Below are 14,224 nucleotides of genomic sequence, written 5' to 3'. Positions count from 1 at the left end.
ATGCAGTATTCCACTAATAGATGTAGATTATATCTTAACGATATCGAAATTATGTCTTTTTTTTACATCTCCTCGATTCGAATTCTGTCCTATGTTCCCGTTTCCATAGCAACAATGTAGGAATAATAAATCATTTATTTGAATTGTTCAAATGCTTAAGGGAAGTGTCCATTATTAGGTTTTTGCAATATCTAGTATTATCTCACTAGTATTTTGTCTACAGTTATCTTAAAAAAATCGAGTTTTGGCTTATTTTCAAGATGCTAAATTGACACTGTGACTAAAGAAATAAGTTTTGCTTCCATACGAGTTCATGAAATTGGTTCAAATCTTATTTTTTTGTTTTTTTTTTTACCTTTATCTATGAAAAAATGAAACATTTAAGTTAAAATTTTACTTTCCATCTAATGCTTAATGCTTCCTGATATTCACTCTTAACTATCTTGTAAACGCATATACTATATATATATATATATATACATTAAAATATACTTTCTCGCTTTTTTGGTCTTTTGGAAAATGTTGTTTGTTCTGTATTTAGACCCCTTTACCAAGAAATTTGTTTTGCATGCACACGTATAAAAATTGCGGTTTTTATCCAACGCAATCATAGGTTTGAACGTTGTTATCAATTTATACTTGTTTATATTTTTTCGTTTGGGCTTGTATTATATTTGCCTTCGGGTTTATATAATCCGTTCATCCTATTTCGACTCTTCAAAATTCAAGAGTCTATCCTAAATTGAGGTAAATCATATGGCCTTCCAAATTCCATTTCGATTCCTAACATCACCGAAGAGACATTAATTGTCGAAATCCGGATATGGTGTACTAATTTTTGCACCTTTTGTTTGCGGTATACCATCTTTTCCGCAAGTTTATTGTTTTCTGTTGATATTAAATTAATATTTAAGATCCATTTTGTTACATCTGGTGATCATTGTATTTGGCAATTGCCATGGCAGTCAGCAGGGTTTAAGAACATCCGTTGTTCGACCTGCTAGTCAAATGCGTTTTGTTAAAATATACTTTGTCACTTTGTTGGTCTTTTGGAAAATGTTGTTTGTGCTGTATTTAGACCCCTTTACCAAGAAATTTGTTTTGCATGCACACGTATAAAAATTGCGATTTTTATCCAACGCAATCATAGGTTTGAACATTGTTTTCAATTTAGACTTGTTTATACTTTTTCGTTTGGGCTTGTATTATATTTGCCTTCGGGTTTATATGAGCTGTTCATCCTATTTCGACTCTTCAAAATTCAAGAGTCTATCCCAAATTGAGGTAAATTATATGGCCTTCCGAATTCCGTTTCGATTCCTAACATCACTAAAGAGACATTAATTGTCGAAATCCGGATATGGTGTACTAATTTTTGCACCTTTTGTTTGCGGTATACCATCTTTTCCGCGAGTTTATTGTTTTCTGTTTGATATTAAATTAATATTTAAGATTAATTTTGTTACATCTGGTGATCATTTTATTTTGCAATCGCCATGGCAGTCAGCAGGGTTTAAGAACATCCGTTTTTCGACCTGCTAGTAAAATACGTTTTGTTAAAATATACTTTGTCACTTATTTGGTCTTTTGGAAAATGTTGTTTGTGCTGTATTTAGATCCCTTTACCAAGAAATTTGTTTTGCATACACACGTATAAAAATTGCGGTTTTTATCTAACGCAATCATAGGTTTGAACGTTGTTTTCAATTTGGACTTGTATGTATATTTGTTTTGTTAAACCCATTATTTAATATAATCATGATATTAGAACGTCCATAGCAATCCGTGATAACCTATATAAAAAGGAAATGTGTTCCAAAGTTACAATAAAATTCATTTTAATAAAATTCATTTCAATAAAATTTAAATAATTTTTTGTCAAAATTAAAGACAGGGCATAAAAGAAGCACTTTAATAAGGTTTAGTTACCTCAGTACATATGTGTTTTACAGGTAAAAAGAAAACCGTATTTTTCTTCAACTCGTGTTTTACTTATCTAGTGAATTCAGAAGGCGTTCCGATGTAAGTTAAATAGGATGTTGCAAGTTTGAAGAATGTATTTAGAATGTAATACTATCTGACCAGATGTGATCTTTTTGATGAGTTTGTCCCAATAAGAAGGTATTATTTTTCATACTTCACCACTAATCAAAAGAACAATTTTATTAATTTCTTTGGTTTTTTATCCCTTTTTGATATATAATATAATATTTAACAAATTCAGTGATTGTGTTGGCTGTTGTTACCACAATAACAAGATAATTATATAACTATTGTATGTTACCATGAAACCTATGTAGTTTTTATTTAGGAATTTTAAGGAAATTAAGTTTAAAAAACACATGCCAAACAAGAAGCAACTTAATATGGTGTAATTACCCTCAGTATACATGGTATAGGTGGTGTTTTTAGGTAAAAGATCTAAAACCTTAAAATTAATATAATTAGATTTTTATATAAGATAATTTGATTTAATTATCTCTATTTGATAAATCTGAGAATCATGTAAGGATGTAATAATCTGTTTATATATATATATATCAGTATAAAGAAGACTATACATAAGGACCAATCAGAAAATAAAATGTACCGAATTGTCTAGAATTGGCAATAACTGTGCAGATAAGGAAAAAATATAGAGGTCCGATTTGCACACATGACTGATATAGCTCAAAAGAATATAAGGGGAACTTTGGCGGAACTCTGTGGAATCGATATCACTCTTCTTTCAATAAATTCAAGATGTAAAAAGTAAAAAAAAAAAAAAATATTGAACGCCAAGGAAAATTCAAAATCGAAAGTATTTTTTCAAATGGCAAAGTCAAAAGTTCAAACACATCAAACGAATAGATAATTACTGTCATATTCCTAACTTGGTACATATATTTCCTTATGTAGAAAATTGTGAATAAAACCTGGTTTTATAGCTAGCTAAACCTCTCACTTGTATGACAGCATATGGGATTCCATTACGACGACGACAATGTGAGAGCTTACCTTTCGGCTTTGTGCACTTTCGCAGTATTTATGTCATAGGCTTGACAAAAAGGGTATGACATTTCAAAATCAAACATTGACCAAGTATAATTCAAATGTCCGGGCTCACCGCTCACGTCAACAGGTAATGGTCATGGTGATAGATGCATTTGTTATGTTAATGAACATTGTTCTTACATGATTTATTGGAATATATTTGAATTCAGACAATGTATAGCTAGTTATTCTTTATAACAATGTCAACATATCATCATCATTTTAGGTCCTACCCAGTAGTACTATTTCCCAACTACTGATAAAAGTTTACCAATTGATATCAATTTCAAAAGGATGGAACAAAACTATAAAGACCTATTATATCAAAATTATGGCCGAAATCCATTTGTTGAGAAGAAGGGAAACAAATATATGTTCGAATTCAGAGGGGAAGAATTTTGCATAGCTCTTGATCATTCACAAACTGGTACTCCATATGTATATGGGAGAGGACACCAAAATTTGTACGATGAAGTTACTGGTATTTTAGGTAAACAATATGAGGTAAACTATTTCTAAACTTCTATAAAACAAATTTGTTATAATAATCAATGTTTCAATTATACCGCAAAACTTTGATTACATTGATAGATCTACATCAATTATACAATTATCTGTAAATAGCAGACTTTATAATTTCCATAATCTAGATCACAGAAAATATTCCTGCTCCACTGGTGACCCAAGTAATGCTATTCCAGTTAAGGCTAGTCATTTTTGGTGATTACATGCATCAATACATTAGCAAATTTGTAAAATATTTCTCATCTCCCCAAGGACACCGTTAAACTCCTGACCCATTGGTACAACTGGATTTTTTAACTCATAATCACGACCAAATGTGAAAGTTTGACATGAAAACATATGGAACATATGATAGACACGACTGTTAACAATAAAGACAACAAAGCCATTAAGAAAAATAGCACAAAACTGCAATTTAAGCAACATTGACACAAACCATTTATAACAAAAGGACAAGGAGTTAATTCACTGGTGCTCAGGAAGGGTAAACAGTCAATGAATTCACCAACAGTTAATTAAGATGGTATGGTGCCATCAGTAAGCTACCCTGTCTTCCAAGTTAAAGCTAGATGCCTAATAGACGGAACAACAGACAACTAAGTTTAACAATCACTCAAATGCAGTATTCAACCAACAGCTGTGCCTAACTTATTACTAACTGGTTTCCTGTTATAGCCAGTACATTTTGACCCTGTTTTTCAAACTATGTGCCGTCTTTTAATTCTTGTTTAAAGTTAGTATTCCTGTTAATAGCTTGACTGCACATGTTTTTTATTGTGTTTTCTTTACAACACATCCTGTAGACAGGCAAGGTGAGTTTTTTTATTCATGTAAAACTGTAACTGATTAAACTCCCAACCCATTTTGTTATTGTACCAAATCAGGCTCTCTAAACCATGGTTTGCTCAATGATTTTTGTCTTTGGTTGTACATGTACTTTGTTTAGAGATGGTTCATTCTCTTATGCAATTTTCTTCATACAATCTTTTTTTTTCTACCCCAGTATAAAATCAAGAAAAGTGATCATTACTTTTTTAAATTGTTGCATGTCTGATATGTTTTAGAGACTTCAATCTGGAAAATTACAAATACCAGGGACTGAGATAGGTTAGTATATATGTATTTTATATTTCCTTGTTGACATATTGGTTTTTTATTTTTACAATACCAGTACTACACAACATATGGCTATTAGACGAATGCTAGCTAAAACGGTTGGGTACTCAAGAAGGGAATTTTTCTGTGGTCTGCCTTCCATCATTGGAAATTTTGAAAATCATGTAAATTTTGAATAAATGAGACTCAGGACCCTTTTTTAAAGAGGGAGCCCCTGACTAAACAAGACAAACTTCTGTAAAACAAAACCAGGGATGGAAACACATGCTTTGGTCATGTAAACAGTTCTTACTCCATATCTAGGACCTGTCGGGTTGCTCAAGGAAGTAAAAAGTCCTATTGTAAAATTGAGGAAAAGAGGAGGGGATTGTAACTTAGCTACCAATAGAATGTGTCCCTGGTCATCTGTTATACAGATATTTCATAACAATCAACTAGATTATCATGATGACATCCTTAAAAATTTACAAGCAACAACTCCAACTTTACAACTTGGAACCTGTGATGCAATAGTTCCTCAGCAGTAACCATTTATCAAGGAAATCATGACAGGAAATACAAACCCTGGAATATGTTATTAAAAAGACTTAACACTTAGAGGTCAAATTACTGTCTTCAATATTGGACAAGTCTAAACCAAATGAAATATTATTTTTGTATATTAAAAGGTTACCAAAAGATCTATTAGCAAAACTGATTATAATAAAATTGAGAATAGAAATAGGGAATGTGTTTCAGAGACAACAACCCGACCAAAGATCATATACAAATATATAACATATACAAATATATAAATATATGTTTTTCTTAAATAAGAATATTCTAGACATTTTTTAATTAAACAACTTATAATTTCTAGTCCCCAGGTTAACATAAAAATTTCAATACTTTAAATATATGAATTGAAAACCATGGTTTTTTTACTTCAGATGAAAACAATTGCACGAAACAACTTGTAAAAAAAAATGAATTTGATAAATGCTTTGCAAATCCTTATGCTTATGGTAGAGATTGTTCAAAATGGCCTAATAATACAATTCTGCTGTATAAGTACAGCTCAAATGCAACCACCAAGTATTGGGACATTCCAGAGGACACCTGGAAAAGGATAGACAACGAAAATGGAAAACATGCAGAAGATAAAATGATAGAAGACCTAGAGAATATTCAGGAGTATCTAACAATTCAGCCAGATGACTATGAAGGAAGTAATAAAGCTATACACAGCGTAGAAGTCATTTTAAGCTACTCACCATGTGCAGAATGTTCATGGGAATTATGTCAGATAAAGGAAAAAATGGATAAAAAAGTAAAGCAAAGTAATGAAAAAGTAGAGCAAAGTAAGACAAGAAATAAAGGCTCTGACACTTTTCTGGAGCAATTTTCTGCTTTAAACCTGACAACAGAGATTGAAAAAGTAGAAAAAATTAAATTTAAAATCACCTTTTCAAACTTTTATAAACATTTAAGAACATGCGGTAATCAAAATATGCAAGGTTTGAAAAAGCTCTTAAAAAACGATATAAAGCTTGATATCTTCTCAGATGACAACTGGGACTATTTTTTTAATGCCGCTGGGTTAGTTACTGAGAGACCATGGAGACAAAGAAGAGAAAGAGATGACAAGATAATTCTCAATTATCTTGAGAGTTCGTCAGCCGCAGAAGTGACTGAGAGCCACTTGACAAAAAATGGGCTTATCTAATAGACAAGTAAGATAACCATAACATTGAATTGAAAAAAAATATTGTGGTGTTTTTATATAATCCAATTCAATGGTAATTTAAATATTGAAGAAAAAGTATCGAAATAATAAATATGTATGTAATTTAACAAATGTGTGATGTGTATTAATAAATTGTAAAAACAACTTGAACAATCTCATTAAACGGTTAGCAGATATATATGTCCAGCCTACTGAGTCGCCTTTTGAATCATTATCTACTATATAAGTACCAGGTTGATGTCCAGTTGCAATTAAACAAAAGTAATGGAACTCTTTATAGTGGAGCGGGGGAGAGAATTTTAGAAATTTAATTTTCTACACACCTCATTGCATTAAAATAGCTCATTACATCGTATACCTTTTGATTAAATGTGTCGTAAATATAAAAGCTGGTGAAAGCATGCCTTAAATCAAGGTAAAAGTTCATCAATTAAAATAATCTTATTTTCATCAAGTGAAACAAACTGCAGATTTTTCTACAAAATCTATTATCGATTCAATAAATTTTACAAGTAGTATTATCAATGCTTAAGTTCTGACTTAGATGTGTTTCATATTTGCAAATGACATCAGAATACTGTATTCTTGGACTTTTTCAAAGTTAACACATTTGATCGAAATTTCAAAGCCTGATAAACATCCACAACAGAATGACCTTTATCTTCGACCTAGATAAATAGAATTTCTGGATAAGATATACATTCATTTGAGAATAGTACATATTAAAAGAGTATCCAAAAAACATTTGTAAAAAACATCCAGCATTTGTGGGTTAGATTTCGTCTCAGTTTTCCAGGATTCGACATGTCGTTGAGTTTTCTTGAAAATATTTTCTACTGTTAGTCTCAATACACGATATTTTCTCAGTGATACAAGAAACATGAGTTATTGTAGTGACAACTACGATTAACTTTCATTTGGCGGTTCTGTAGTGAATACAAGAAGGTTTTATGACAAATTCAAAAAGTCAGACATAGATATAAGAGGATGCAGTATGAGTGCCCAAGAGACAACTCTCCATCCAAGTCACAATTTGTAAAAGAAAAAACATTATTGGTCAAAATACTGTCTCCAACTGGAAGCGTTGGCTTACACTGAACAGTAAGCTATAAAGGGCCCCAAAAAATGACTAGTGTAAAACCATTCAAACGGGAAAACTAACGGTTTAATCTAAATAAAAAACGAGAAACGAGAAACATTATGAACCACATGAACAAACACCAACTACTGAACATCAGGTTCCTGCCTTAGGACAGGTACAAACAAATGCAGCGGGTTTGAACGTTTAAATAAGTACCAACCGTCACCCGTAACCGAAATAATAGTGTAACATCACAACATAGAAAGACACACTATAACATATCAATTGAAATGGCTTAACTAAATCAAAAGACATATAAACACAAGTGAACATACACTAAACGAACACATTTGATGACCGTTTTTATATACATAATGAAACGTCGAAAAATGCTAGAAAGTAAAATTCATGTATGACATGAACAAAGAACAACCTAATTTAGTTACAACTATTTCCAATATATAATGTTCATGATATGTCATCTATGTCATAAACTATGTCGGCTGATACGGCATATATATTATTACAATTGTCTACATTTTGACAAAACATAAATTCGTGCAAGAAAGATTGATTGATTGATTGATTGTTGGTTGCCTATCATACAGTTGCAAATATTTCATGCTTGTTCAGAGAGAACATATTAAAAATGAATAAAATAGGAACGTCGCGTAACAGAGGACCTCCTGAATGAAGGTAAGGAAAATTTGGACTGCCACTGGAATATGTCTCTTTTTACCCAGAAATCTTACAACATAAATTGATCGTAAGTTAACGTTTTAGAAATGAGTCGCTTCTTGTTAACATATAATGTCCAGTGATGGACGCTAAGTGATGGCAAAAAGTCACATTTTCTTTCGAAAGGTGAAATAAAAATATACTGCCTGCAGCCTTTTTTGTAAGGAAAACGAGAGCCATATTAGTTATTGGTACAACAACCTCGCCTCATGGTATGTCATAAATAATTTGAAGTGTTTGAACTTTGATAAAGATTGAGCTTATTGAAAGCAGTAATAACAAAAGGCTGTCAGAGTGAATTCAATATTTGATGAAATGCTAATTTCTGTTTAAAGGGAAATAACTCAAAATTCATAAAATAATTCAAATTTATATAACAACAACACCCAGTGATGACTACATTCTCTAAAATTAGATATGATTCAATCACTACAACATTGTTAGAATGAGCATATCAAAGTATTACAATTTTTGATGATATTAAACAAAAGTTTAATTTCGAAGTGGTATTATCTATTAATTAATAATGAAAATAGATACAGGTTTAGATTCAGAATTTCAAAAAAACCCTATATATTTACAAATCATGTTAATATCAAACAGTTTAATAATGAACCCCCATTTGGACCAACTTGAAGACTGAGCTCAAAATCAGAAATCTAAATATATGTTTATTACTAGACAATATATGCTTAGTTTTTAAAGGAGTTCTTAAAGATATATATATATATATATATATATATATATATATAAACGCATAAAGAGTGTACAAAACAACACCAATATTAAAAAAAGGAAACATTAAATGTAATTATCTATAAGTATTTCGGATAACAGATATCCTTCATCAGTATGGTTTAGATGTAAAATAAATCATATCAATCTATCCTGATTTAACTATAACAATCTTGAAATTTATACAATTAAAACCGAATACAACAACGCTTGTACAATTCTAAAATTTAAAAAAATGACGTAAGTTAGTTATTTATCACTGAGACTGCATAGATATGCTACTAACATAAAAAGTAATGTGCGATATGAACTGGTACATTTCTAAAATTTCACAGGTGACGAAAGTTAGGATATTAAATAAAAAGATTGCGTAGAAATACATTCCCAATGAACAGCACTGACCGATTTGAGCTGGCATAATACCCAAATTTTAAATTTGACGACGGAAAAGTGATTACAACAGAGGCTGCGTATTTACACATCCCAAATAAATAGCAGTTTGATGATAATTAAACAAACTTTAATTTTGAAAAAGGTTAAGTAATTGAACGTGGCTGCGTACTTATACATCTCAACCGTGTAGTATATCTCTGCTTATTCGATAGCAATAATTCTATTTCTAACTTTAATAATTTTCAAATTTTTACCTTGTCTAAAAATTTTACGTCCACATCAGTGCACAGCATTATAGATCGAACAGCTGTATTTGACAAAACTTTTCAGAATTATGGGTCCTAAATGCTCTTCAACCTCGTACTTTATTTGGCCTTTTTTACGAGCGTCACATATTTATTTTATAAACAAAACGCGTGTCTGGCGTTAAGAGCAGTTCTCTGTAACCACCAACCATTTTATATAGGGCGGTCGGCACGCATAGTCACCGATTTTCCTGAAACTTAGCCAAAACATGTAATCATGTAAAAAAGTAAAAAAGTGCATCTGAATGTACAGAAAATTCCTTTTCAGCATATCTTGTGCAATGTTATTGATCTTCAGTTCCAGACACCATCACATTTATTTCATTCAGCATCCATTATCCCAATCACAAAGTAAAAATTATCTTTTCTGACTAATAGAACTGCCCTGAATCCGCTCAATTGCTATGTTTGTATTTCAACAGTGGATGTCTAAAAAAAAAATAACAAAAAACTCTTTCTTAAAAAAAATGCGTTGTGTGTTCTGCAAAAAATTTTTTGGGGTTCACATGGCCCACAGGGTCAAGTCAGATTTTCTCATAACATTGCGCTGGTCGTCGTTAACTTGTTCAAAAAAATCTTCTGCTCTGAAACTAATAAGCAAACGGAGTATGCCCAGCAAGACCCGTTTTTGGCTCAAAAATATGCCGTTTTTACATAGTTGTTAAAAATGTAAACTTTAAGCTATTTATAAGAAAGTAGAATACTTTTGTGAGATAAATATGGGTCGTGTTTGACAATACAATGGACACGCATCAGGTACTAGAATCATTTTGTCATGCAAAAATACTGAAATTTTAGCACTTGTGCTAATTGTAAGACAGTTTTTTAGCTCACCTGGCCCATAGGGTCAAGTGAGCTTTTCTCATCACTTGGCGTCCGTCGTCCGTCGATAACTTTTACAAAAATCTTCTCCTCTGAAACTATTGAGACACATTTAACCAACCTTGGCTACAATCATTATTTGGGTATCTAGTTGTAAAAAATGTTTTCGATGACTCCGCCTACCAACCAATATGGCCGATATGGCTAAAAATAGAATATGGGGGTAAAATGCAGATTTTGGCTTATATCTCTGAAAGTAAAGCATTTAGAGCAAATCTGACAAGGGGTTAAAAAGTTCATCAGAATAGTATCTATCTGCCCTGAAAATTTCAAACAAATCAGACAACCCGTTATTGGCTTGCTGACCCTGAATTGGTAATTTTAAGAAAATTTTGCAGTTTTTGGTTTTTATCTGCAATATTATTATAACAAAAGATAACTGTACACAGCAAATAATGTACAGCAAAGTAAGATCTACAAATAAGTCAACATGACCAAAATGGTCAAATGACCCCTTAATTAGTTATTGTCGTTTATAGTCAATTTTTAACAATTTTTATGTAATTTTTTTGTAATCTTTAACAAAAATCTTTTCCTCTGAAACTGCTGAGACATATTTAACCAAACTTGTCCATATTTATCATTCGGGTATCTAGTTTTAAAATTGTGTCTGATGTCCCGGCCTATCAACCAACATGACTAAAAATAGAAAATAAGGTTAAAATGCAGAATTTGGCTTATATCTCTGGAAACTGATAGGAGTGATTGCCCTTAAATGAAGATTACTTTTACCCTCTTTTTTGTTTTGAGCAAAAACTAAAAATGATACAGAGAAACTAAACAGACTGAAAGATCAGAAATACAAGATCAACTAAATAGAGATTTTTGTCATGAAGTCTATTCTTGTCTACAACGTTCAAGAGTGTTCTTTGTTTGATATCCACATAGACCAAAGTGAGCGACACAGGCTCTTTAGAGCATCTAGTTGTCATAAAAGGAAGTGACGGCACTAGTGTTCAGTCTTAATATTAAATAAGATTATGTCCATAGTACACGGATGTTCCAATCGCACTATCATTTTCTATGTTCAGTGGAACGTAAATTTGGGGTCAAAACTTGGCATTAAAAGTAAAAAGATCATATTATAGGAAACATGTGTACTAAGTTTCAATTTGATTGGACTTCAACTTTATCAAAAACTACCTTGACCAAAAACTGTAACCAAAAACTTTAACCAAAAACTTTAACCTGAAGCAGGACAGACGGACGGACGAACGGACGAATGAACGAACGGACGCACAGACCGAACAGACGCACAGACTGAAAAACATAATGCCCATAAATGGGGCATCAAAAATATTGTATTTAATGAAAACAACTTCTTACGGGAGTTTCTGCCCTTAAATGATGAATTTTAACATTTTTTTTTCGTTTTTACCACTTATCTTGAAAACAAATATAGATCAAGAGAATCATTTTATATAAAAAATTATCAGCAACACCAGGTCTACAAAATATGGATGAAATCGTCAGCTGATTTTGTTTTATTAGAGTTATTGTCCCTTACAGACGATTTTGTTTGCCTTTTTGCCTTATATCAAAAATATCATAATAGATAGAAGGTACTTTAAATTACAAAAATTAGTAGCAAGACAAGATTACAAATAATTCAACATAGTTAAATTCGTTTGACGACTCCTTATTAGAGTTATTACCCTTTAATGTATTTGGGGTAACAATCGTCATTCAGTATTACCATATATTTCAATAAAGAATTAGCTATGTATAGCTAAAAGAGTAAATAAATAAAATATACAAGGAAACAAGACATGCAAGCTACAGTGCTGTTATTTGATTTTGTCTCCCTCAGTAGTCATTTAAGGGCAAAACGCCTATATGGAGTCAAAAGAAAATATCGGATATGTTGATTAATTAGTCTTGATAGTAATTTTTTGATATGAAATTGTCATTTTATCCATAAAAGTGTTCAATAAAAAAAACTTTGATTTGCTATATTACTTTCTATCCATTTATTGAATTTTGAAGATTAAGAACAAAACAGTAAAACACGAGTCCCCTAGGAAACTGTAGTATGATTAAACTGGTATTTTGGTGTAAAAATGATACAATAAAATTAAAATAAAATTTCAAGCAAAAATGAGAAATCAAATTATTATTTTTATGTGTTCCCTTGTTTTTACATTACACATGTTACAGTGTATTTATGTCCGGTCAAATGTCCTGTATATATATTTTTGTTACCATGGAAACGGGGACATAAACAAATTTTTTGTCAACATATTTCTTGTTTGTTCATTGATAGCTACAAACAAACAAAATTTCTAGAAAATCTGAGACTACGCGTGCCGCAACTTGGTTGATAAATTGCTATTAAATTCAAATCATGATATCTCTGATGAGCATAATGATATTAATATTTGAATAGACTGCATAATATATTTATTTCATAAGTGAATATATTTGAAACTTTCTATTTCTAGAATCACTATGAACGCAAACTCTAGAAACCAAGAGAATGACGACCATCAGAATATGTATGGAATACGGAAAACATCTTACTGGGAAAAGTACGGCGTCAAACGTTTTCCCTATCGTGGAAGGCACCGCTACACACCATTGATTTACCGATCTTTCGAAGGAGGGATCATAATCTCAAATGACGTTTTCGGATTGACAATTAGACAGTTTGAACAAAAGTATAAAGATTATTTAGAAAAAAGGAAAAAACAAGAACAGTTGATACTAAACCTTAGATATCCTGTTAAATCTTCAAACGGCTATCTGGAATATTTACAGCATTTTACAGATTGCAATACAGGTAATTAATTCATTATTTCTAAAACAGCATAAATAATGGCAGGTCTGTTCTAGATTTTGTTGTAGCACAAATATATATATTTAGTACAGGCAGTCTTAATATAAACGTAAAATCTGTGACAAGGTACTTTAAGAAAAACGATTTGTTATTATTTGATTTATTTCAAGTGGTTGGACTGGGTTTAATCGGTTCGCTAGTCGTAGAAAGGTCCACCTATAGAAAACTCATCTACGAAATATGAGCTTATGGTAATTGATTTAGTTAAATGAGTACACACTACATGTGTGTTCTGAAAGATAATACGAGGACACATTTGTTTATTGTTTTGGTGTAACGGAGTTGAAATACGTGTCAAAAACATCGTCACATTATTGGTATTGTGGAAAAATGAAACCGAGTAAGAACGTATATGCATGTCGGTATTCTACAACATTATAAAAAACTTCGTTTTTCTATTTATTCCTGAATACATTGGGGAGGGAAAGGCATCATTTGCAAATAGTACTTCGACCTTATTTATTTTCTTATATTTCGATAATCTGTAACGTAGCAGTGGTGTTCAAGACTTCATTTACGAGAACAAAAATGTTTCAGCACAATTGATCTAAATAATCACTATATAGGATACAAAATGTATTCAAAATTATCAGGCTAACATGTTAAAAGGCAAGACTGGAAATTCGTCTAAATGAAACTTTTCAGTAGTACTAGATTTAAACAGGTTGCAAGACCAAACAAACTGGGCTTCGAAAAAAACACTTTCAAAAGTTTAACCAGATCTGGTTAAGGCCAAAATTGATTTGTGAAATCAATCAACTGCAAATGATTAGACGATTATTTTATTTTATTATTTGTATGTTTAAGTTAATGCCAGAGTACATGGATTGTAATATATTTTCCAATACATGGCT

General features: G+C 31.4%; 1 protein-coding gene across 3 annotated transcripts in view; it reads left to right on the top strand.

The window, feature by feature from the left end:
* LOC127723767 (uncharacterized) overlaps positions 1 to 6,544 on the top strand; it is a 285,079-nt gene extending 278,535 nt beyond the window's left edge. For 2 of the 3 annotated variants that reach the window (XM_052230515.1, XM_052230516.1), the window contains exons 3-5: positions 3,260 to 3,537; positions 4,623 to 4,665; positions 5,604 to 6,544. In XM_052230515.1, the coding sequence (XP_052086475.1) occupies positions 3,328 to 3,537; positions 4,623 to 4,665; positions 5,604 to 6,379 (1,029 nt within the window). In that variant the 5' untranslated portion in view covers positions 3,260 to 3,327 and the 3' untranslated portion in view covers positions 6,380 to 6,544. Of the gene's footprint in view, positions 1 to 1,952; positions 2,122 to 3,259; positions 3,538 to 4,622; positions 4,666 to 5,603 lie in introns of all 3 variants that reach the window. The other variant, XM_052230517.1, reaches the window with a different exon arrangement.
* The last annotated feature ends 7,680 nt before the right edge of the window (positions 6,545 to 14,224 follow it).

The sequence above is a fragment of the Mytilus californianus genome, unplaced genomic scaffold (genome assembly GCF_021869535.1).
Source record: "Mytilus californianus isolate M0D057914Y unplaced genomic scaffold, xbMytCali1.0.p SCAF_13, whole genome shotgun sequence".
Classification (NCBI taxonomy): domain Eukaryota; kingdom Metazoa; phylum Mollusca; class Bivalvia; order Mytilida; family Mytilidae; genus Mytilus; species Mytilus californianus.
This window is presented reverse-complemented; position numbering and strand designations above follow the sequence as displayed.